Source organism: Petaurus breviceps, unplaced genomic scaffold, assembly GCF_028583685.1.
Source record: "Petaurus breviceps papuanus isolate PSGF00001 unplaced genomic scaffold, PetGlider_PUasm1.0 91133, whole genome shotgun sequence".
Lineage (NCBI taxonomy): Eukaryota > Metazoa > Chordata > Mammalia > Diprotodontia > Petauridae > Petaurus > Petaurus breviceps.
This window is the reverse complement of record NW_027187419.1, coordinates 88069411-88093674: the sequence shown is the minus strand read 5'-3', so window position 1 is coordinate 88093674 and position 24264 is coordinate 88069411. Positions and strand designations below refer to the sequence as shown.

The 24264-nt window shown below is 36.4% G+C and overlaps 1 protein-coding gene across 1 annotated transcript in view; it reads left to right on the top strand.

Annotated features, from left to right (window-relative positions):
* DPP4 (dipeptidyl peptidase 4) overlaps positions 1–24264 on the top strand; it is a 117490-nt gene that overhangs the window by 36050 nt on the left and 57176 nt on the right. Inside the window, exons 6-10 of the mRNA XM_069079802.1 lie at positions 8832–8884; positions 8997–9069; positions 13136–13256; positions 17573–17733; positions 20922–21034. Of these exons, the coding sequence (XP_068935903.1) occupies positions 8832–8884; positions 8997–9069; positions 13136–13256; positions 17573–17733; positions 20922–21034 (521 nt within the window). The remainder of the gene's footprint in view (positions 1–8831; positions 8885–8996; positions 9070–13135; positions 13257–17572; positions 17734–20921; positions 21035–24264) is intronic.

Here is a 24264-nt window from a genome sequence, read left to right as displayed (position 1 = left end):
GGGGGGGCAAACGCTGATGCACTCCCACTTACTGGGTCCCAAAGTCCAGATTGCACTGACCTCTCACTTTGTCCTTCACATCTATGTGTTGATAAATCTGGAAATGGCCACAGCTGCTGCTGATTTGGAGTCCCTCTGGCCAGTGGCTGGTCAGGCCCACCCTGGGGATAAAGCCTCGGAGTGGGGCTGGGCTCGGCTCCCAGAGCGCTGAGCGTGATTCCTGCCGCCCTGCCGGGCTGTTCTAAGCAGAAGGTTAGCTTCTTTGTGTCATTTTGTGGGTTCTGCAGCTCCAAAGTTTGTTTAGAGTCCCCTTTTTACATGGATTGGGGAAGGTGGAAGCCGGAGTGGTAGGTAGGTCCTGCTTTTGCTCTGCCATCTTGACTCTGCCCCTCTGTTTGTATTTTGTCTGAAGTTCAGGAAGGTGCTGACTTCCCTTGAACTTGTGAATGTAATTGAAAAGATTGTTGATCCCTTACACAGCTATCTTTCCTATTAAAGAAGATCTAAGAACCTGTGCTAACAGCCATCCTGGGTATGCCAGTGTGGTTGCTGCTACACACTGGTAAAACCTGATTGTTAAATTTTCAGTGTGAGCATTTGCACCTCAGAGATTAGTAAAAGTTAAATTAGGGTTTGATTTATTGATTTTCTGTACTTAAGAACATGATGGAGACAATTTTAATAATGTAAACTAGAAGCAGGAAAATAGTGGTGTACTGGAATGGCTTTGTACCACTGGCAAAACTTGATTGTTGAATTTTCAGTATGAATATTTGCACTTCAAAAATTGGTAAATGTTACAAATTAGGGCTTGATTTATTGTTTTCTATACTTAAGAACATTATGGAGAAAATTTTAATAATGCAGACTCAATTTAAGTGTGTTGTGTGTCCACCCCCTCTACCTAGAGAACTGCTTGTTAACATTCACCGGCATATTCCTAGAAATAGATTATTGCAGTGGTCTAGGTGAGAGGTAGAGAATCTGAATTAATATAGTGTCAGTAGAAATGGAAAGGATCTTGTAGAAACAAAAAATTAATGAAGAGAGAATCAGTAGCAACTGATTGGATGTAAGAGACCAGGTGAAGAGGAAAGAATCAAAGATGACAATTTAACAGCTACCTTTATTTTTTGCCCTTTGGAGGGCAATTTGGGTTAAGTAACTTGCCCAAGGTTACATGGCTAGTTTTGTGTGTGTGTGTGTTAAGTGTCTTGAGGCCCGATCTATGCTCAGGTCCTCCTGACTCCAGGCCTGTGCTTTACTCACTTTGCCTCCTAGACGCCCCCAAATTATTAATTTTAACCAATTTTTTTAGAGGGCAATTGGGGTTGTGACTTGCCCAAGGTCACATGGCTAGTTTTTTTGTGTTAAGTATCTGAGGCTGAATTTGAACTCAGGTCCTCCTGACTTTATTCACTGAGCCAACTAGCTGCCCAAGAGGTGAGGCCCAGAGGGTAACTAAGTGGTACAGTGAATGGAACACCTGCCCTGGAGTCAGGAGGACCTGAGTTTAAAGCTGGCCTCAGACACTTAATAGCTGTGTGACCCCTGGTAAGTCAACCCCAATTGCCTCCTGGAAAGGAAAAAAAAGTGAGGGCCAGATATTTGGGAGAATGTTTAATGACCTGGTGTTGATAAGCTGTGGCTGTTTATGTTTACTTTTGTCTCTTGAGTTTACATCTATGCATTTGTTTTTTCCAGTGTTTATATTATTACCAGTTTCTTGAAAGTGGAGCCCAGGGGTTGAGGTTATTTTCTATTGCCATTTTCTTCTCCAGAGTATCTATAGTAGATTACACTGTACATAGAAGATGTTCAATAAATGTTGACTAACTTCCTATCATTCAAGAAAAAGAAAAGTCAAGGATCTGTTAACTTTTCTTTTGGTATAATTATTCAATTAACTTTAGATCCTGCTACAAGATTTCTGTTACACCAGAGACTCATTACCTTTTTCAGTGGCTGAGTCTCCAACATTCTTCTAGGAGGTAACTATCAAAGGTGATAAATCCTATGCTGAAGCAGACCCAGTTTATTCCTGATCCTGTTTAATATTCTGGTCCTGACTATTTGCTGGAGGACATGGTTTCTCTCCTTATTTCAAGTTTTACAGAGTTAAGAAAGCTATGCCCTGAGTGCATTGCATTGTAGAGTCCTGATTTGATGTCAGAGGACCTGGGTTTGAATCCTAAGACTGCTGCTTATTAATTATTTGACCATAGTGTAGTCTTTCTGATCTTGGTTTTCCTTATCTATAAAGTGAAGCAGTTGGATTATATGATTTTTGTAAATATTTGTATTCTTAGATGTCTTCACCAACCCATTATTCATCTACCATCAGTAACTTGCTCTAAAACATTCTTGAAATATATGTAAAGCCCTTCACAAACCTTAAGGAGCTATGTAAATGCTAACTGATATTATTAATAAAAATAATTAAGTAAAAAAAAAAGTAACTCTAGCCTGGCACATAAGAATTGCTTAATAATGTATGTTGGTAGATTGATAGTTTGATTGGAACAAAAAGTTCAAGTGAGAGATCAGTACTGACTGATCTATATACCCATTTTCCTACCTACATAATTTTTTTTTATCAGAATTTGTACATTTATCAAGGGCGTCTATATTAGTAGGAAATGGCAAGGTTTTCCAAATGACATTACAAAACAGACTGTTATCTTTATATTACACAAGGGAGTGAAAGATGAAAGTAAGTGAAAGTAAGACAAGATCCTACCATACCTTTTGTTTGTGAACTATATAGAAAAAGCAAATTTGATAGACAAAAATTCCTCCTTAATAGATGCCTTCAATAAGATGTTTTTCTTTCATGCATGCATCAAAAGTGGGAGACATATGCTTGACAAAGGTAGCCCTGTCAGGGAGAAGATTCAACATGGAGTTCAAGTTGTATAATATAAGGATAACAGTCTGTTTTGTGATGTCATATTTTCTCTCTTGTTTTTAGGATTAATTTCTTTAATTTTTTTATTTTATTTTTAATTCTTGGAATACAACAAGCACAGGCTAGAGTTACAAAGAAAGACAAAAACACAAAAATGTCCTGCCCTTGAGGAGCTTAAAATACTATTGGAGAAGACAAAATATAAATAAACAGGCATATAGAAGGTACAAAGAAATCTAGAAGGAAGATCACCATAGAGAGTGGATGGGTGGGTGAGTGATGGGGAAAGGCCTTCTACAGGGTTGTTAAGAAGCAGAGAGGAGGGGTGGCTGGGTGGTGAAGTGAAGAGAGCACTGGCCCTGGAGTCAGGAGGACCTGAGTTCAAATCAGATCTTAGACACTTAACATTTACTAGCCATGTGACCTTGGGCAAGTCAGTTAACCCCAATTGCCCTCCCAAAAGAAAAAAAAATAAACTCATTGCTCTAATCCAGTTGCTTTTCCTTTCTTTGTTCTCTCTGGTGCCATTTCTCTAAACACATATAAGACTGTGAAGAGGTTGTCCAACTGTAATCACACCATTGTCCTTGCTGGTTAAAAGAGTTCCTTATGAAAACTTTGAAGGTTATTTCCGTTTTCCTGTTTGTTGGCCTTTCATTTTTATGCTTAGTTGGCTTGCAGGAAATAAGTGCCTCTCTTCCTCCAAGGAAAAGGGGAAGACCAATTAATTGGTGGTGACATACTTGTTGTCCCCTCTATATATGCCTAAATTATTATAGTTCTTGTTATTAGTCATAGCAAGGGTATTGATGATGTTCATGATGACAACTGAATTCCATGGATTTCTTAACTTCTATATAAAATAGCATCTGCTTTTGTCTTTTTCTAAAGCTTCTTATTTAAAGTCATCTTTTGCCATAGGATTTGATAATTAGTTTTATATTTACTCTATTCATATCCTTCACAATTTGATAAACTTTGAACTTGTCTTCCCTTCATTTCCAGTTTTAAGAGTTCGAATCTTAAAATTCTGTCTTCATGGAAATCTCTCAGGGTCTCATTGTCTATAATTGCTTTCATTTGGTGTAGTTCTCTTGTGATAATTTAAAATGATGAGCAGTATAAGAGGTGCATTGCCACTGTGGTTTTATACAAGGGTAAGGTTATATTTCTTGCCTTAATCAGACAGTCAGATACTTATAGAATGCAAGCCTCTGTACAATACCCTGTATTTCAAACAATCAAAGGATAATGAGGCAGGCAATATTCTAGGTACTGGGGGAATAAAGGTACAAATGGAATAGTCCCTGTTCTCAAAGAGTTTAAGCAACAAAGGCCATTATGTATTCAGAGACTAAGAACAAACATAATTTCATTTGTTCTTCATAGCAAGCCTAGGGTAGAGGCCATGCCACCCATTGGATATAGATAGATGGCCCCAGAGTCAGGACTACCTGGATTTGAAGTCCTGTATCTGATACATACTGGTTGTCTGGCTGTTGGCAAGTAACTGACCTTCTCAGTACCCCAGGCAACTAACTCTCAAAGATGAGTAAGCATCTGTTATTAAGCACCTACTCCGCCCTGTCCTGGGCACTGTGCTAAGGGCTGAGGGTACAAAAAGAAGCAAAAGACAGTCCTTGCCCTTGAGGATCTTGCAACCTAAGACCAAAATAATAATATTTAATTATTTTGAAGAGGAATCAACTAGTATTGTGGGTGACACTTAACTTTTTCTCAGTGGTAAAATATTTAACCAATGGGGCTGACCTTGCCAAAAACCCCCAAATGATTCCTAGATAGCCTTTCAAGGTCATAGTTGTTAGATATTACTTTAAAGTTTTTTCAGTCTTAAAAATTTATCACCCTATAATTTTATTCCCTTATATGTACTATGTATATATGTGCATATATGCATGCATTCATGTATATATACACATACACACAATACCCATGTAACATAGTATTTCTACATATGAACATATACATATGTAAATATACAGACATGGACATTTTCCCCCTAAATGCATTACTTTAAATGCAAACCACATTTGAGCTTACCTTCTCCATTAGTTCCCACTCATTGGGGTTGTGAAATTTTTTTTTACAAGGTTATTCCCACTGGTTAAATATTTCATTAGTGAGAAACAGCTCAGTGTCACCTACAAAAGAAAAATTTTACTGTGTAATTCCTCTTAGAAATAATTAAAATTTATTTTAATTTTTGTGCCCAAATAGATTTGTAGACAACCTCACTGTTAATACTTTTCTATTTGAGAAGTATTTTTTTTTGTTGCTGTTGGTTGTTTTCTTTCTAGTCTCAAAGTCAGTTTCCATTCTTTGGCCAAACATTTACTTGAGAATTTAATTTTTGAAAGGTTTCAGTGCAAATGGGATAATATATTTAAGTATCTCGATTCTGCTTATAGGAGCTTACTTGTACTTATAGGAGTATCTGCATCCTTACTAGAGACATAAAGGCCCAGAACATAAGGAAAACTGTGGCATAATAAATTTTCTTCATCAATTTTTCTCCAAGGATTTAGACCCTCCTCCCTTTTCAACTTATAATGTTGGATTATAAAATATACTATTTTAAATTTTGAAATCGCAAATTTCAAATATGCAAAAAAATTCAAATATGCAAACCTATTTCTAATTGTCTGATCCCATTGGGATTAATAAATATACCTGTGTGTATGTGTAATAGTACTTCTGAAAACGACATGGTAGAAATACTTTTATAGACAATGATATTTGGCATTAGCCCCTTTACAAGGAAAAGCAAGAGCTTTATTTTACAGTAGAGTGCTTGACTGTTTCTAGGGGCTGCTATTTTCAAGAAACCAAAGACTTTAAGACGACTTTGCTTTATTTCTTCCTTTTGTTGACTTTTGACCTAGTGATCAGTGGCTATTGTACTGTCTTTCTTACTAGAATTAAGCATAATGAGTTCTTAACCTGAGGTCCGTGAACTTTGTTTTAAAAAATATTTTGATAATTGTTTTTATTATATTTCAAATATTTCATTATAACTGGTTTTCTTTGTAATACTATTTAAATCATTCTGAGAAGGGTACATGGTCTTCATCGGCCTTCAGTGGGTTTTATGACACAGGAAAGAGTTAAGAACTCTAGCAAGGAAGGAAAAGGGAGGGAATATTAAAGGATCCACAATCTTGAGTATAGTGGGTGTGTGTGGGAAGTCATAAAGGGTTATCATGTAACTAATCAGTATATAACTTCCTTCTTCTGGGCCTCATCTGGACCTCATCTTCTTATGTTTAAATCTAGCCTCAGTCTTTACTAGCTGTGTGACCCTGGGCAAGTCACTTAACCCTGTTGGCCTTAGTTTCCTCATCTGTAAAATGACCTGGAGAAGAAAATGACAAAACCAGGCTAGCATTTTTACCAAGAAAACCCCAAATGGGATCATGAAGTGTTAAACATGACTGAAAATGACTGACCAACAACCTTTAATATGCCCAGTGCTGAGGTTATAAAGGCAGAAATGAAAGTCTTTGTTATAAAAGAGCTTACATTTTATTTGGGGGAAGGAATACACTTAGACAAAATATTTACAAAAATGTACAAATTTACAAAGATAATTTTCTATGAGAGGAGAGGTCTAACAGGGAAAAGAGGAAAGGATTCTATGTAGGTAGTAATGCTGAAGCTAAATTTTTTTTTTTTTGCTTTTTGGAAGGCAATTGGGGTTAAGTAACTTGCCCAAGGTTACACGGCTAGTATTTTTGTGTGGGTGTTAAGTGTCTGAGGCCGGAACCGAACTCGGGTCCTCCTGACTCTGGACCTACATTCTACACTACCCTAGCGGCCCCTTAAGCTAAATTTTTATGGAGTTCTAAGAGACGTGAGAAGGATGTGCATTTTAGCCATGAGGGACAGCCAGTGCAAAAGCATTGAAATAGTGACTTGAAATCCACAGAAAAGATTAACATGAGTATAGTTCTTTGTTAAAATACCAAATAAATTCATTTGTAAATCAAATTATTCATGATACATTTTATACCTGGAAAAAAATACTAGTTAGTATTTTTTATTTATAATGTAACATAACATAATATATAATATAATATAAAATTGCTACTGTTGTAGTAAGCTTTGAATGTATTTATATTTTCCTGAAAATTTCCACTTTCAATTTCCTTTTATTAACTGCCCCTCCCCTCTCCCCCCAAAAAAAGACAGTGAGATAGCTGGTGGCCCAAAGTTTCCTGAAATTTGACGTCTCTAATCAGGGCTCTGTTCAGGCAGAGTATGATAAGTAGTTGTTTTGAAACTTTAAAAGGTTCATGTTTCTGAGGTGTCATGCAACTATTTAAAAAAAAAAACCTACAAAAATGTTAGATTTGTTATTATTGTTGATGTTATTATTATACAAATTCAGGGAAGTTTTTAAGGAAGCTACTCATTTGTGACTCATAAAAGACCAGACTTGTCATCTGGGAGTCGTAAGCAGAAACATCTTGTGTCCATATTAAGCATCTCCATTCCCTGCAAATGAACAAAATATCAAGTAAACACTTCGAGGACCTCATGGCTATTAACAACGCAGAATCCAGTTTGCCAAATGTATGGCCAATAAATGTTAAATTAAAAAATCATCATAGAAAAAACTATTTTTATACTTCATATTCATAGGTCTCATTTACAAATTAAAATATCCTGAACTAGTCTTATTTTTTTTTTATTTTCTAAAATTCTACTGAACTTTATGTATATTTAGAAAGCCTGGAAATACAGGATAAGGATTTAGGAGAGAGGATTTTTTAAACTACTAATACTATTTTTTTCCTTCAAAACATAACAGATACAGAAGGATGAGACATGATTTTAATAATGACAACGAGGAAGTTCTAGGATAGGAATTTCTTTCCATAAAACATAGGAAATTTAAGTTATTATCTTGTCTACTTAGCTAGCTTATCAAGAACAGGTGGTAAGATTTTTATGTACAGAATGTCATTATGTCATTAAGAAGTTCACCTATTTTACCACATCTCACCAGTCAGATTGGCTAAGATGACAAAACAGGAAAATGACAAATGCTGGAGAGGATGTGGGCAAATTGGAACACTAATGCATTGCTGGTGGAGTTGTGAACTGATCCAACCTTTCTGGAGAGCAATCTGGAATTATGCCCAAAGGGCTATAAATAATTTCATACCCTTTGACCCAGCAATACCACTCCTAGGGTTGTATCCCAAAGAGATCATAGAAGTGGGGAAAAGACCCATATGTACAAAAATATTTATAGCAGCTCTTTCTGTGGTAGCAAAGAATTGGAAATTAAGGGAGTGCCCATCAATTGGGGAATGGCTGAACAAGTTGTGGTATATGCATGTTATGGAATACTATTGTGCTATAAGAAATGAGGAGCAGATGGACTTCATATTTACCTGGAGAGGCTTATATGAACTGATGCTGAGTGAGAAGAGTAGAACGAGGAGAAATCTGTACACAATTACAGACACAACATGTGTGTGATGACCAACTTTGATTGACTGGGCTCTTCTCAGCAATACAGTGATATAAGTCAATTCCAAAAGACTCATGATGGAGAGAGATGTCTACATCCAGAGAAAGAACTAGAAAGAACTGAGTTTGTATCCAGATTGAAGCAAACAACCTGATCATTTTCCTTTTCTTTTTGGTATTATGTCCTCTTTACCATTTATCATTCCATCTGATACAATCCATCTTTATAACCTGACTAATGTCTAATGTGAAAGTATTTACAGTTCCTATACTTGACTGTATGCAGCCATGGCGGGGAGGGGAGGGAGGGAGACTGAATGTGAAACTCAAGGAATTGTGGAATTGAATCTTGTAAACTAAAAGTAAATAAACAAATTAACAAAAAAAAAGAGGTTAAAAAAATTTTACCTGTTTTCTTTTACAGACTTGGAGGCATTCCTACACAGCTTCATATGACATATATGATTTAAGTAAGAGGTCAGTGGCTTTATATAAAATCTATCAGGGGTTAATACTGGTTTTGGGAGAGGGAAAGAAGAGATTACAGTGAATCATAAATATTGTTTATTTTGTTTCGTTTTTCTTCTAGAGAGTTGGTTTTAGATGAGAAAATTCCTGGTTTTATACAGCAGATCTCCTGGTCACCAGTTGGTCACAAATTGGTTCGTAAATGCAGATGTTCATAATTGTTCATAAATTTGGGGTTACTTTTGACTCTCCCCTTTGAGTTTTTAAAATTTTCCTTTCACAATACCTGCTTTCTATTTCCACTGCTACCATCTCAATACATAGCTCCCACCTGGTTTACTGCACCTTGTTTCTCTCCCTTCCATTGCATTCTCCATGTTGTTACTTGCATAATCTTATTGATCTATAGGTCTATTCATAAAGTTTCCTTTGCTCAAAAATCTTCTGTGACTCTCTTTGCTATAAAATGTTCAAATTCCTTTTACTGGAATTCAAGCCCAATCTGGCACTGCACTTAAACTTATCTCATATCACACCCTTCCGCATAATCTACATTCCATTTATGCTAGACTTATTTGCCCAACCCCAAACACACTTGGAGCATATTAAGTGTTTTTTTACTTTTATGCCTTTGTCCACATGCCTACCTTGTCCTTTTTGCTCATACCTGTAAAATTTCTGTCCTTTAAGGTCTAACCAAAAAGCTTTTTTCTGGCATGACCAACGAGGCAGCTAGGTGGTGTAGTGAATAGAGCACTAGTTCTGGAGTCAGGAAGATCTGAATTCAAATGTGACTTTAGACACTACCTGTATGACTCTGGGAAAGCCCCTCAGTTTCCTCAATTGTAAAATGGGGATGATAACCCCACCTCCCAGGGTTGTTGTGATGATGAATTAAGATAATAATTGTAAACATTTTGTACCTGGCACATAGTGTCATCTGTCATCATCATCATCATCATCATCATCATCATCATTGGGCTTATCTTGATTCTCCTAATTGTTATGGACCTCATGGAGGCCTTATGTGGCATTTTGGGCCTCTTCAATGCTTTTATCATGTAATATTGTATGTCATAGTTATTGTTTATATTCGGGAAGTGATTAAGTTTTATCTGCTTTCAACTCCATTGGACACTCCTAGTTCCCCTTCCCTCTTGCTTTCTAACTTCTTTCTTGTTTTACTCCATTGAATTATAAACTTTTTGAGGGTATAGACTGTCTTTCTTATTCTTGTTTTTCTCCCCAGTGCTTAGCACGGTGTCTAACACATAGTAGACCCAGATATGGATTGAATTGAATTATCTAGACTTGGTATCTCTTTTCTCACCTAGTAGATTACTCTGCACACCAGTAATTAATAAATGTTTGTTGAATGAATTAAATGTCCTATTGTGATTGTTATAGACAGGGACAGTGTTCTACTTTTAGATCATTTAACCAAGTCTCCCTCACAGGATTACATTTCTAGATCTGGAACATACCCCAGTACCATTCATTTTACAGTTGAAGAACAAGAAAGCCTGTGCTATGCACAACGTTAAGTGGTTAGAGGTGAAGTGATTTGCCCAAAATTAAATAGTAATTTCCAGACAGCAGTTGAATCTTGGTTATCCATCTCAAGAGCTTGTGCTGTCCCACAACTGCAAAAGCTGAGAAGGCCACCCAACACTCACGGTCGTTTTCAGTATTTTTGTTTAATAGACTGCAACATGGAATAGTGGACAGTGAGCTGACTTTGAAGGGAGGAAAGCCTGGTTTCAAATACCACCTCTGAAGCATAACTGTCTGTGTGACCTTGGGCAGGTTCCTTAATTAACTGTCAGTGCTTTGAGCAACTTTCTCAGACTGTGAGTTACAGAAAAGTCACCTTTATTCGTAGAGGAGTTTCTTTTTCCAGGAGCTCCCTAGGCCAGTAAAATCACTGGTCTAATTCCTATCCCTATCACAGCTGCCATTACCAAATAATTCCTCATCAAATGGCTGGATTATTGGCTTCCTGATAGAAAAATCAATTACATTCAAGAGGATTATAATAATGAAATAATATACTAAAATATAGTGTGCACTTAATATCCTTGAGCTCTGCAATTAGTAGAAGAGAAAGTATTAAATAATTAAGTAATGCAATTTTTAAAAAATAACCAATAAATTAATAATTCCAAGACAATAAAGATGAACTTTTGAAAATTAAAGGTGAGATCAGCAAAAGTGAAATTAAAAATAATTAATAAAACAAAAGATCTATTAAGTACTGCTGGGAACACTGGAGAGCAATGGGAGGAAAATAGTTTTTGACCTACTTCTTATACTATATACTGTAATGAATTTCAAGTAAACCAAATAGAAAAAAATCATACCATTAAAAAAATAAGAGGAAAATGGAATTTTAAATTTGTAACCAGCTGTGACAACTCTAAGAACATTATATATGACAAATTAGGCTACTTTTCAGTATGTAGGGGAAAATGGCCTTTACAGAAATAAAATTAATGCAATTCAATTATATGTATGTAGTATGTAGGGGAAAATGGCCTTTACAGAAATAAAATTAATGCAAAATAAAATTAATAAAATTAAAGCTAGAATAAGAAAATTAAATTTGATTCAATTCTACAAACATTTATTGATAGTCTGTTAGACATTGAGAATGCAAAGACAAAAATGAAAGTCCTTGTCCTTAAAGGTGGAAGTAGAAAGAGAGTTAATTCATTTTTTTTTTTAATAAGCAAATGAGGTTCGGTAACTTGCCCAAGGTTACATGGCCAGTTTTTTTGTGTGGGTGTTAAGTATATGAGCCCAGAACCAATCCGGGTCCTCCTAGGGGCCAGCGCTCTTACTCACTGCGCCACCTAGCCACCCCAAGAGAGTTAATTCTAAGCATGTGAATCTACTTGTGCAAAGTCATGGATGAAGAAGGAATGATGTATAGGAGGAAGATCTAGTAGGCTAGTTTACCTGGGTTGGAGAATGTGTGAAGAATAGGAAATAAGATTGGAAGTGTAGCTGGGAGCTGGATTGTGACAGTGTAAAGTGAGGATTTTGTATTTTGTCCTAGAGGTAATAGGGAATCATTGAAGATTTTTGAGTGCAAGAGTATTAATAGATATGTTTTAGGAATATTAATATTAATAAAATATTTAGGAATATTTGCTATGTGCAAAATGGGTCAGAGAGGCCAGAAAGTGGAGGTAGGGGTACTAATTTCAAAGTTCTTTCTGTATTCCAAGTGAGAAGGTCTTGAGTGAAGAGTATGTGAGAGATGTTTTGGAAATTTGGATCAATTGATTGTATATGGTGGTTGAGAGAGAAGAATGAGTCAAGGAAGACTTCAAGGGTGGAAATGTGGGTGACTAAATGGAGCTGGTGCCATAAAAAGAAACGGAGTAGTTTTGAGAAAGGATGGGTTTTGGGAAAGATATAAGGAGCTCCTTTTTGGATAGGTTGAGTTTGAGATACCTTTGGAACATCCATTTTAAAATGTTCAGTAAGCAGTTGGTACTGCACAGTTGGAATTGAGGAGAGAGGTTGGGATTTAACTGAAATCCTTTGGAATTATTTGTGTATAGGTAAAGATTGAACTAGTAAGTAAACTAGAGAGCTAATGAGATCACCAAGGGAGAGAATATGGAGCAAAGAAGAAAGCCCAGGACTAAGATGGAACTCCCCCACACATAATGGATGAACATCCAGCAAAAAAGGAGCTTCTTTTTCATACCAATAATATTCCTGGTTGTCATGCAAATCAACTTGTCGGAATTGAAAAGGGATGGATGAATTTGGTGAAACTGGTGACCTTTGTCCTTCCCAACAGCAAACAAAATTGAATGATTATATATGAATAAAAAAACTCAAAACCACAAAACTCAAATGAAAGTATTTGACCATGTTGATACTTTCAAAGCACACATCATGCTTTTTGACTAATGGAAAACTACTAAGCTTTGAAGCTTCTATGCTATAGGACACTCTATCAATGAAACAGTCAATTGACACTGTATTTATTAAGTGCCTACTGTGTACCAGACATTGTCTATCTTTGGGTCAGGTGGCTAACTAGTCTAAGTTTTGGTTTTTCTCATATGTTTATTAGGATTTATTTCCCCCTGTCTTTCGAAGATACAATTTGTAATTTAAATAGTTGGGTTAAAAGGTGTTCTAATGTTAAAATTCATAATCTAATGGAAGGGAATGTGGAAAACTCAAAGAAATTATAAGGAAAAGGTGTTCTAATACATTATTCTTATTGTTTCTTTATAGGCATATGTTTGGAATAATGATATTTATATAAAAAATGAACCACATTTGCCAAGTTTGAGGATCACCTATAATGGAAAAGAAAATGTAATATTTAATGGTATAACTGACTGGGTTTATGAAGGTACAGTTTCAAAAACTTTTTTAAACCAGAAAATACAAATTGTTATCTTTTTGAAAGTATATGCAAAATGCAAGCCATCACAGCCTATTTTAGAATACACAAAATGTATTAGTTTATAAGCTAAAGAAATGCTTTACACTAGCCTATTTTATAAATTATTAGACCACAGGGGTTTGCAATAAATCTTTAGGTCTATGGCCTTATTACAGGCTTAGGTTTAGGTAACTCCCCAGACCCTGGAGACTGATGAGTGAACAGATTCTAGTCAAATATTTTCCAGCCAGATCTATCTTACTAACAGTAGTTGATAAGGAAAGAAAAACAATGTCACAACATTCCATGCAGAGAGAGAATAAAACCTAAGGGGTGGGGGCATTGGAGAGAGAAAGCAATTTTCCAAAGATTTGTGCCCATTTGCTCCTAGAAAAAAAATTGGTTTCCTGCTTTTAAAAGTGGGGAAAATGATTAGAGATAACATTTGTTAAAATGTGGAGGTCATTAGTATCAACAGCTTTTGAAAGTGATGTTTGGGTGTTTCATGCACAGTGAATGTGTTGGTAAAATGTATAGTAGGCTCTTTTGTAGTTACCAGACTAAATGGAATTTTGAGAAAGTTCCCAAATTCCCTGTAGGTTGTTCTGATTAAAGAGATCCAACCTAGTTACTATTTGTTCACAAATGAATCATGTTTATGAAGAACAAAACCCCCCACCTTTCAACTGCTTGAATCTAGTGTTTTCTAAAAGCCAAAGAAATACTGGAACAAAGAAATTTTTTCCTCATGGAGAGGTAGAGTTGGAAAGGATTTTATGGCGATAATTTAGTTCAGTCTTCTCTTTAGGAGCAGAGTTAGAGGCCTTAGGAAGTGAACCAAGGTCACACAGTGGAACTGTGACCTGAGGCTTGGTTTCTAAGAATCTTGACTATATTCCCTGCTCATCTGATCATTGTAAATGATATTAATTTACCTAGGTCAGAACTTTAAGTTCTGCCTATATCTAATCTAAGAATCAGTCACTTGTAAATGCACATTTTAATGATCCTGGGTATATTTTCTTTGGAGTAACTACATGCTATACAGTAGAATTGCTGGATAGATAATTATGAGCCCATAGAGATTACCCCAGCTCCACTCCTCCCTACTCTGTCATTTTGTTCATCCACCTGGACAGACTTTGCACTGACCTGCAGAAACCTCTGCCTTCACTGACATAAGAACCAGAAGGAACAAATCCTGGAGCTTTCACAGACTTGTGGGTATAGAAATGGGGAGGAAAGAGGTTGATGTATTCTTCCCAGAAATCTTTCAGGACCCTGAAAAATTTCCCACACTTCCAGAAAACCTACCAATCAGTGACTCATTTGATTTCAAAAGCATCTTCTTTTGTTAATTTACTAGAAGAATGGTGATGGAATTAATATTGGTTTTGAAATCAGAGAACCTGACCCTGTGGACAGATCGCTTAACTTTTCAGGGGGAGATTTCTCACTTGTTAAATGATGGAATTCAATGATCTAGTCAATAAAGGTTCTTTTAGCTCTGGAAATTGATATTTTTTCAGAAAAGGAATCATGATTTGGGATGGGAGAAAGAGAAGTAGATTTGGAAATTTGAAACCTTTTTTCTTATCTTCACTTTCTCTTCTTTTTCTTCCTCTTGTCCTTTTCAATTCAATTCAATTCAATTCAATATTTTAATTACCTGTTATATGCAGAGAATCTTCTATGCAACTGAGATTGCCAGGAAAAGAAAGGACCTACTCTCTTGGGAGTTTGGAAGCTTTTTCTCCTCTTCCCCCTTTAAATCCTCTTCCTCTTCTTCCTCTTCAAATTCCCCCTTCTGTTATTCTTCATCCTTTTCCTTCCTCTGTCTTTATCTTTCCTGATTCTTCCTATATTACATAGTCCCTTTTTGAGACATAGAACTCAGACTATACTCCTATTAGCCATTTGTGAATTGGCCTGGGAATCTAATCATCTATAACAGGAAAATGAAGTCAAATTCTGAAACCATAGCACTTAAAAAACTTTAGAAACAAATTCCATTGGAAAGGGTACCTTACAGGAAAATGATTTGGGAACCTTCCTTCTACTTTGAGTTGGTTAAAATAGAATTTGACTTGACCACTCACATTTATTTAAAACTTTAGGTTTATAAAGTAATTGCTTTACAGTCACTTGGTACAGTGAAAGCATTGTTTTCCCCATTTTACAGTTGGGGAAAGTGAGAGGCATTGCCCTTGGCCATAGATAACCATCAGATTTGAACCCAGATCTGCTGCCTTTAGGTCTAACATGCTTTCTGTTCTACTATCTGGAGCCTCTATTTATTCCTGGGTCTAGACAGGTTTTTTTTTGGTGGGGAGGGGATGCAGTGGGGTTAAGTGACTTGCCCAGCTCATACAGCTAGTTAAGTGCCTAAGACTGTATTTATTCCTGAGTCTTAACAGTCTTTTTTTTTTTTTTTTAAGCAATCAGGGTTAAGTAACTTGCTCAAGGTTACACGGCCAGTTATTTCTGGGTGTGGTGCTGAGTGTCTGAGCCTGGGATTCAATCTCCAGGTCATCCCAACCCTGGAGCCGGTACTTTTACTCGCTGAGCCACCTGGCCACCCCTAAGCAATTGGGGTTAAGTAACTTGCTCAAGGTTACACGGCCAGGTGTTTCTGGGTGGGTGCTAAGTGTCTGAGCCCGGGATTAGATCTCCAGGTCTTCTCATCACTGGAGCCGGTGCTCTTACTCGCTGTGCTACCTGGCCGCCCCTAGACTTAACAGTCTTAATGATATCTGAGAAGATTTTCTATCCACAAGAGCTTTCCATTCCAAATTAGCAGGGAAGGCTTTGTCACTAGGAAGGATGAATGAAGAATGTTTATATTAAAGATGAAGAAAGAACATCGCTTGAATGCTAGAATCTGAAGTTTCCCCATCAGTACTCCTCCTCCCCTTTCACCTGTGGCCCCTTAACTCTCAATTTAATCAATTATGTTTCCTCTCCCCCATAGGCACAAAATCCAAAGTGATTCACTGAAGGTCACCTCAATTTAGCATTGTCTTGACAGAATAAAATCACACTGATATGTGAATGATTCTTTAAGGCAAGAGTTCTTAAGCTGAGGAACATCAATTTGTTTTCTTAGTATTTTGATAATTATTTCAACATCATTGCTTTGCTTTTTAATCCTCTGTATTTACACATTTACATGTGTCTCAGTTCCTTATATGTAAAATGAGTTGGAGAAGCAAATGGCAAACCACTCACTCTAGTATCTCTACCAAGAAAACCCCAGATGGGGTCACGAAAACTTGGACACAACTGAAAAACAAATGAATTTTAAAAAAATAATGTTATTCTGAAAAGAAGATCATAAAATTCACCATAGTACAAAAAGGGTCCACGACACAGAAAAGGTTAAGAACCCATTCTCGAGGGGATATTTAATTTCCCAGAGGAATTTGTTAATATCAGCAAAATCTCTTAACAACCAAGTAACTCAGTGGATAGAGCACTGAAGTTGGAGTCAGGAAGACAAATCCAGTCTCAAGACAAGTGTCTAGTTCTGGCACTCTAGGCAAGTCACATAACCTTTGTCTTCCTCAGTTTTCTCATCTGTAAAGTGGGGATAATAATAGTGCCTATGTCCAGGGATGTTATGAGGATTGAATGAGATAATATTTGTAAAATGCCAGATGTTACTATTATGTATGGGAGAGATGATTAGGGGTCATAGTGCTTTATGATATGACATACATTCAGGAGTCATTTCCCATTCCTTCTCTGAGGAAGCAAATTATGTAGAATAATAAACATGGTGTATTCTTATTAAGTATTTTCTACTGTTTCAGCATCCTCTGGGGGATGGCTACTGAGAATCCTGGTGGGAAGGGAGGGGCAAGGATGGGTTGGTTTGAGAGGATGTGTTGACTTGGTGAATGTTTGAAAATTATATTAGGGGATACAGACTAGTCTTCTGTACTTGATTCAATTGGTTTTTACTATGCTTCTAAGTATTAAAATGTAGGAGATTCTAAAATGCAGAAATTGAGGATGGATGATTTACTTTGCGATGGTGACAGAATACATAACAGTGGAATAAAATAGCATTATTCTATTTAGAAATCCAAATTCAGAAAATATAACTTACATTTATTTATGTGTATTACTTTGGTTTTGGAAGCCCAGAAAATGTAAAGTGGTTCATTTAGTTGAACTCTACTATAATTACTTAAGCTAATGAGAACAATATTTGGGATGCCAAAGCCAATTTATCAGATATTTCTTGTAACTGAAGAATTTATATCTTTTTTTTTCCCCAGAGGAAGTCTTTAGTGATTACTCCGCTCTGTGGTGGTCTCCAGACGGCACTTTTCTAGCATATGCCCAATTTAATGATACAAAAGTTCCTATCATGCAATACTCCTTCTATTCTGATGAATCATTTCAGTACCCGAAGACTATTCAGCTTCCATATCCAAAGGTCTGTGTTCTATTCCATATAGTGTTTCGGTAATTTGATTAAAAGAGAATAGTTTCCTTTAATCCATTCCTGCTAATGAAAATATTGTCAGTCTCTCTTCAACAGCTTGCTGTGATTACTCTTGCTGAAGTCAACAGCATCTGGCAATTTTAAAGTATTTTTATTATCCCAGGAAAGAGTGTGATTTAAGGTTTTGTAATTTCTCCAAAAACTTTGAGGAATGACAAGCAGAAAAAGATAAGAAAATGCTTTTGAAAGAGAGATAGGGGAAAATGGAAATGTTTGAATGAGACATCTCTAAAAGCAAAAGGGGAGTAGGTAATGAAGTCAGATGGTCTCAAATGAAGGAAATGGTAGTTATTATGGTCAAAATTAAACAGTGGGAGTGATAATATGTTACTTTGTAAATTGAGTTTATCCTAGGCATGGGACATTTGTCTTTGTAGGAACTTAATATTCCAAGTTCAGAAAGATGTTCCTACTAGGTCTTTTAGGAAGTTTTTTGCTTTTAAGAACTAGTTGTGGGGCAGCTAGGTGGCACAGTGGCACCAGCCCCGGAGTCAGGAGGACCTGGGTTCAAATGTGACCTCAGACACCTAATAGCTCAATGACCGGACAAGTCACTTAGCCCACATTGCCTCTAAGAAAAAAAAATTAGTTATATACTCTGTGTTTATGTTCATTAAGATTCTTGGTTAGAAACTAGTTGGAAACTATAGTCAGTATAAACCTGTGACTTTATAGATAATGACAAGCCCACACAGATGAAGTGATTTGTCCAAGGTTACTCAGGTAATTAGAGGCAGAACTGGGATGCAAAGGTCATTTCTCTAGGACGTGTGGGTGCCACTCAAAATACATTGTTTGGACATTAAGCAGACACTTATTAATCACCAGCTGTATGCAAAGCATTGTGCTAGTTGCTAGCACGTTTTAGCACATTGTGCTAAAACTGGAGTCAAAAGTGAAATAATCCCTTCCCTGAGGAGCTTAGCTAAGAGGCAAGGGTGGTATAAGGAAGGAATGTAGGAGCCAGAAAGATTTGAGTTCAGTACTGGCCCAGGCAAGTATCTGCCCTTAGTCTGTTTCCTCATCCATATAATGGACCTAATAATAGCCCTTACTTCCAAAGATTATTGTGAAGATCAAATGAGGTAATATATGAAAAGTCATATATCAGTTATAGCCTAGTAAAGTTAATAAACATTTATTAAGCATGCACTATGTACCAGATGGTGTTAATATAATTCAATTTAGTAAACATTTATCAAGTGTCTACTGTGTACCCCTACCTTATATTCTAATGGAAGAAGAAAACACATTAAAAAAAGTTGAAAAGAGGTGAGGGGAGATGAAGGTACCCTGTGGGGGGAGCATCGCAAAGAAAGTCCAGGAAAGGCAGGAGAAAGAAGACATGGTTAGCCTGGGTCTATTTTAAAATGGAGGCTGTTGGGAGTCAGTCAGAGGGAGAGCCTGTGGCTACAGAGGGGGCTTCCAATATGTGACTGAGAAAGTCTGGGAGAGTCAGAAGTGTAGCTTTAAATTGCATCTAACATACAAAAAAAAAAAAAAGACTGTTGTTTCTTAAAGTCACTGGTAATTGGAGCCCAAGGTCATCCCCTGTTGATGAACCCTATTTAAATGTTAACTCTTATTTCTCTCTGAGGGAGGGGGTGGGATACACATATACAGAAAAGTAACTATAAGTCATTTTGGAGAGTGAGAGGGCAATAAGTTACTGGGAAAGGAATGAGAAAGAACGTGGTCTAGGAAGGATTTGAACCCAACCTCCCAAGGAAGATTGGAATTCTGAGAGTCAGAGGTGAGAGGGGAGTCAATGCATTGCTAGGAAAGGAGACCAACCGCCTGGGCGAAGGCACAAAAGACAGGAAATGGAAGGTCAAAATTCATCCTGATTTCTTATTTAGATTTTATTTTAGAATTCCACCACGGTAGCTAGGTATTTCTGATGAGAAGTTGTGACTTAAAGTATATTTATATTGTTTCAATGCCAAATTATTGACTTGAAGTTTAGTTCATCATAGACAAAAGCTGCTTATTCTCTTCAGAAATTTCTCAGGTGGTTTAGAAAGAGCCTTGGTTTTGGCACTGGAGACCAGAGTTTGAATCTTGGCTCAGCCATTTATGTATGATGTGTGTGACCTTGGGAAAGTCACTTAAACCTCTTTACTAGAGTTTCCTCTTTTATAAAATGAGAAGGTTGACCTAGATGACTCCCCAGTCTCCTCTAGCTCTGTGTCTAGGATCTCTTAACTAAGTCTTCTGGCAATACAGTATAGGTTTTGAGTTGGCTAACCATCTGTAACCTCCAATATTTGAGGATCACCGTATATTTGTCAGTGACCAAAGTCAATTCAACAATCTACTCCATGTATATATAGGCCAGGTAAACTAGTGGTGTAGGTGAGGGGGGAGGATCTTGGCCCAACTCGTAATCTTACAGACCATCAATCAAATGATGCAACGCATAGGGGCAGTTAGGTGTCTGCAGTAAATAGAGCATGGTCAGGAGGAGCTGAGTTCAAATTTTGCCTCATACACTTGACACTTAACTAGCTGTGTTACCTTGGGCAAGTCACTTGACCCCAATTGCCCTGCCTTTTCCTGTCAAAAAAAAATTATCCAATCCATGAAAAATAAATGATAAGATGTTCCAGCAGTTGATCAATTGTTTGATTAATCAGAATCAAGCATAGGATTCAGAAAAAGTGTGAGAAATCCTTGGAACTGGAGTCACAGTGTACAAGAATCATATTTGGATGGGCGGCTAAGGAAACTTGACCATGTGATCCCGTGTTAGGGATCACTTCATCCTTCTTTGAGTTGTAAAAGAAAAAAAATGATGAAAACCGTTTTGTATTTTTAAATACAACTACCTTTTTTGCCTTGAGTTGAAATGTTCATCTATAGGAACATCAAAAAATGCAGGTGAAAGAAAGAGTTGTCCTTCATAAGTGCTTTGACTTAGTCAGAATAGAAGGAAATATTTGATCTCTCAATGTGAAAATATGAAATGAAATTATAATTATATTAATGTAAGTAATATATTAATTATAATGAATTTAGAGATTTTAAATTTCAATTTATTTAGTTTATAGAAAAAACTCTTGTGTGATCACAAAATACCACTTTTATTTATGTATTTTTTAAAAATGTTTTTCCCCTAGGCAGGAGCCACGAATCCGACTGTAAAACTATTTGTTGTCAATACATCAGGTATCAATGAAACCACTAATGGAACATCAGTACAGATTGTAGCTCCTGCTTCAATATTAACAGGGTAAGGTTGTTGACCTCGAAACTCTAGACTGTTATATTGTTTTAGAGTTTCTCGTCAATCATGTTGAGATTTTTCAAATTATAGGTTTGGCAAGTACATGATATGTTAAAAAAAAAAAAAGTTTGGGATTCCATAGCCAGGGGATGATTGTAGACTTCACAGTTGATCATTTATTTGGGAATCTTTATTTCTTTTTGGTAAATTCAGGCAATGTTTTTGTTTGGAAATTCTCATCTGTTCCTAAAACATCCTTTCATAAAATAGTATCCCTGTACTTGTAATAATAAAAAAATCATAACCAAAGAGCAACTGCCTGATTGGTGGCAAAGTGTCAGACTTGTAGTGTAGAAGATGTGAGTTCAAATCCTGTCTCAGACTAGCTGTGTGACCTTGGACTAGTGATTTAAGTGCTCTCATCTTCTGTTTTCTCATCTGTAAAATGGAAATAATGATAGCACCTCTCTAACTGAATTGTTGTAGGGATCACATGAGATATGGAAATTACTTTGCAAACCAAAGTGTTCTATCAGTTACTATTTGGATACTAGGGCTTATGTATTATCTAGGAAGTTTATTGTACTTAAAAAAGGAAATTGGTGTCAGTGAATTGATAGATTCTGACCCCAGCAAGATTCAGGACAGACAACTCAAAAGAGCATTGAATTGGCCACTCTAGAATTTAGCATATGGACTCTTTGAGTTCTATAATGTTTCATTTTGTGTTTGTTTTCCCAGAACCTAGTACAGTGTGTTAGACATATTAAGTGCAAATTCAATATTGTGTTAAGTTGAACTGAGGACTAACCTGCGACTTTTTAAATAGCAAAGCATAGTTCTTTTGGAGGTTTTTTTTTTTATTCTACTATAGACTTTTCATTTCACATCTTCCCCTATTTTTGTGTCTTTTTCCTTAAATCAGATGTGCCACAGCTACCCTACAAGTTGTACTTTAGTTATTAATTCCACAGGTTGATGTGGCATGTCAAGATTTGCCACTTAGATAGGGAAACAGTGAGATATTTTAAAACCAAATATTTGTCCCAACACACTCAGTTTGTCCAAAGACATACACATTTTCCCACCAGTTTAAAGAATTGATTTGGTTGATCCTCTTTCTGACTTTTGGCTTGGACTGAGACATAGCCACATATCATTTGCTGTTTCTTGTATGACTATTGCAAAAGCCTTCTGGATGAACTCTGATTTCAATCATCCTAAATTTTCAGGAAGGATTTTTTTGATGTGTACCAATGTGTTTGCTAGTGTAGTAAACTCAAGCAAAATTAGGCTTGTGTTCTGTTTTGTTTTTTCCCTTCTATTAAAGAAAAGTCGAGTTGTCTTTATTATTTTACATTCCTTATATTGAAGCAGTGATAAAGATTTTCTGGTGTTTGGTTAATTCTTGAAGCATTTATTAAGCGCCTTGCATTTTCAAGATGCCAGTCTTTCATTTCCTTGTCAGACATATTTCCAAAAGAACTTTTTTTTTTAATTGAAAATGCCATGGAAACAAATACATTCTTACAAAAAATTATTCCAAGCACATCACTTGATTGTGCTAACATCAAGTGAGGATGCCATATTTTCAAAACCACCCAGCTATATTTTGGTACTGTGACATGCTTTATTTTCTGGGCAGCATTAAAAGAAGGAGTAGTGCTAAGTTAATTCAAGGAATACTTGCCAGTCAGTAAAACACATCAGTTAAGCACTCTTTGGTATGTTACCCAGCAAATTCCCCTGAAATATTTCAGAAAAAGAGCATTACATTAACTTTCTCTCCAATCTAATCAATCCAATACTATATTCAGTTACCTCCAGTTTCTTTTTCTTCCTTTGCCTTCTTTCTTTCTTTTTGGAGATTGAGTCCCCCTATCTTGCCCAGGTTGGAAGTGTGAAGGCCTCTAATAGGTCTGATCCTAATAGTGATTGATACAGGAGCTTTGGCCTTCTCTGTATCTGAATTTGGCTGGTTTACCCCTCCTTAGGTACCAATTTTAGTGCAGACACCCATTTGGCATGGTTTATCATAGCTCAGAACTCCTCAGTTCAATTTAGCAGGGATTACAAGTGTGTGCCACAATGCCTTGCCTCCTTGTGGTTTCTTGTGATATAGCTTAACACAGGTGAAGTATTGTATAACTTTAGTATTTTTTTCCCCTAATTTTCCATCCCATGCAGAAAGGCTTAAACCACTATTTGAAATAAAACAATGAATGACTTGTAGTATACAAGAATCACTACTTATTCTAAATTTTTAAATAAAGTTAAGTAAATATGTTCTTTTATTCCTTTGTACTGAATTCTTTTTTTTCAAGTGCTTTATTAATTTCTGATTTACTTCATTCATTTCTGCTAGATTTTGAGTTATAAATTTTCTCCCTGTTTTTCCCCTACCCACCGCCTCAAAATAGCAGTCCCACAGGATATCCTCTCCTCCAATCTGCTCTCTCCCATATTTTCACCCATACCCCTTTCGACTTTTCCAGTAGGGCATGGTGGATCTCTATGCCCCAGTGCCTGTATATCTTATTTCCCAATTACATATAAAATATTATTAATAATAGTATATATATACATACATATGTATATATAAATTTAAACATTTAATTTTAAAACTTTGAATTCCAGATTCATTCCCTTCCTCCCTTGTCACCCACCGTTACTGGGAAGATAAGCAATGCAGTATAGGTTGTACATGTGTAGCGAATGCAAAACATTACCATAGTAGATATATTGTGAAAGACTAACTATATTTCCCTCCCTCCTATCCCACCTCCCATTTGTTCTATTCTGTACTTTGATCCTGTCCCTTTTCAAAAGTGGGTGCTTCCAACTTCTCTCCCCCCCCAGCCTGCCTTCCCTTCCATCATCCCCCCTCTCATCCCCTTCCCCCTACTCTTCTGTAGGATGAGATATCCTATTTAGTGTGTATGTCTTTCCCTCCCTGAGCCAAATTCAATGAGAATAAGGTTGACCCATTCCCTTTTGCCTTCCTATTCTTCCCCTCCCTCCATTGCAACCATTTTCCCTTGCCTCTTCTATATGAGATAGTTTACCCCATTCTGTCTCTCCCCATCTCCTCTCATTATATTCCTCTCTCACCTCTTAATTTCAACTTTTAAGTATTGACCCTTCCTATTAAATTGGTCCTGTGCCCTCTGTCTATGTATACTTATAAACATATATATATATATATATATATATATATATATATATATATATATATA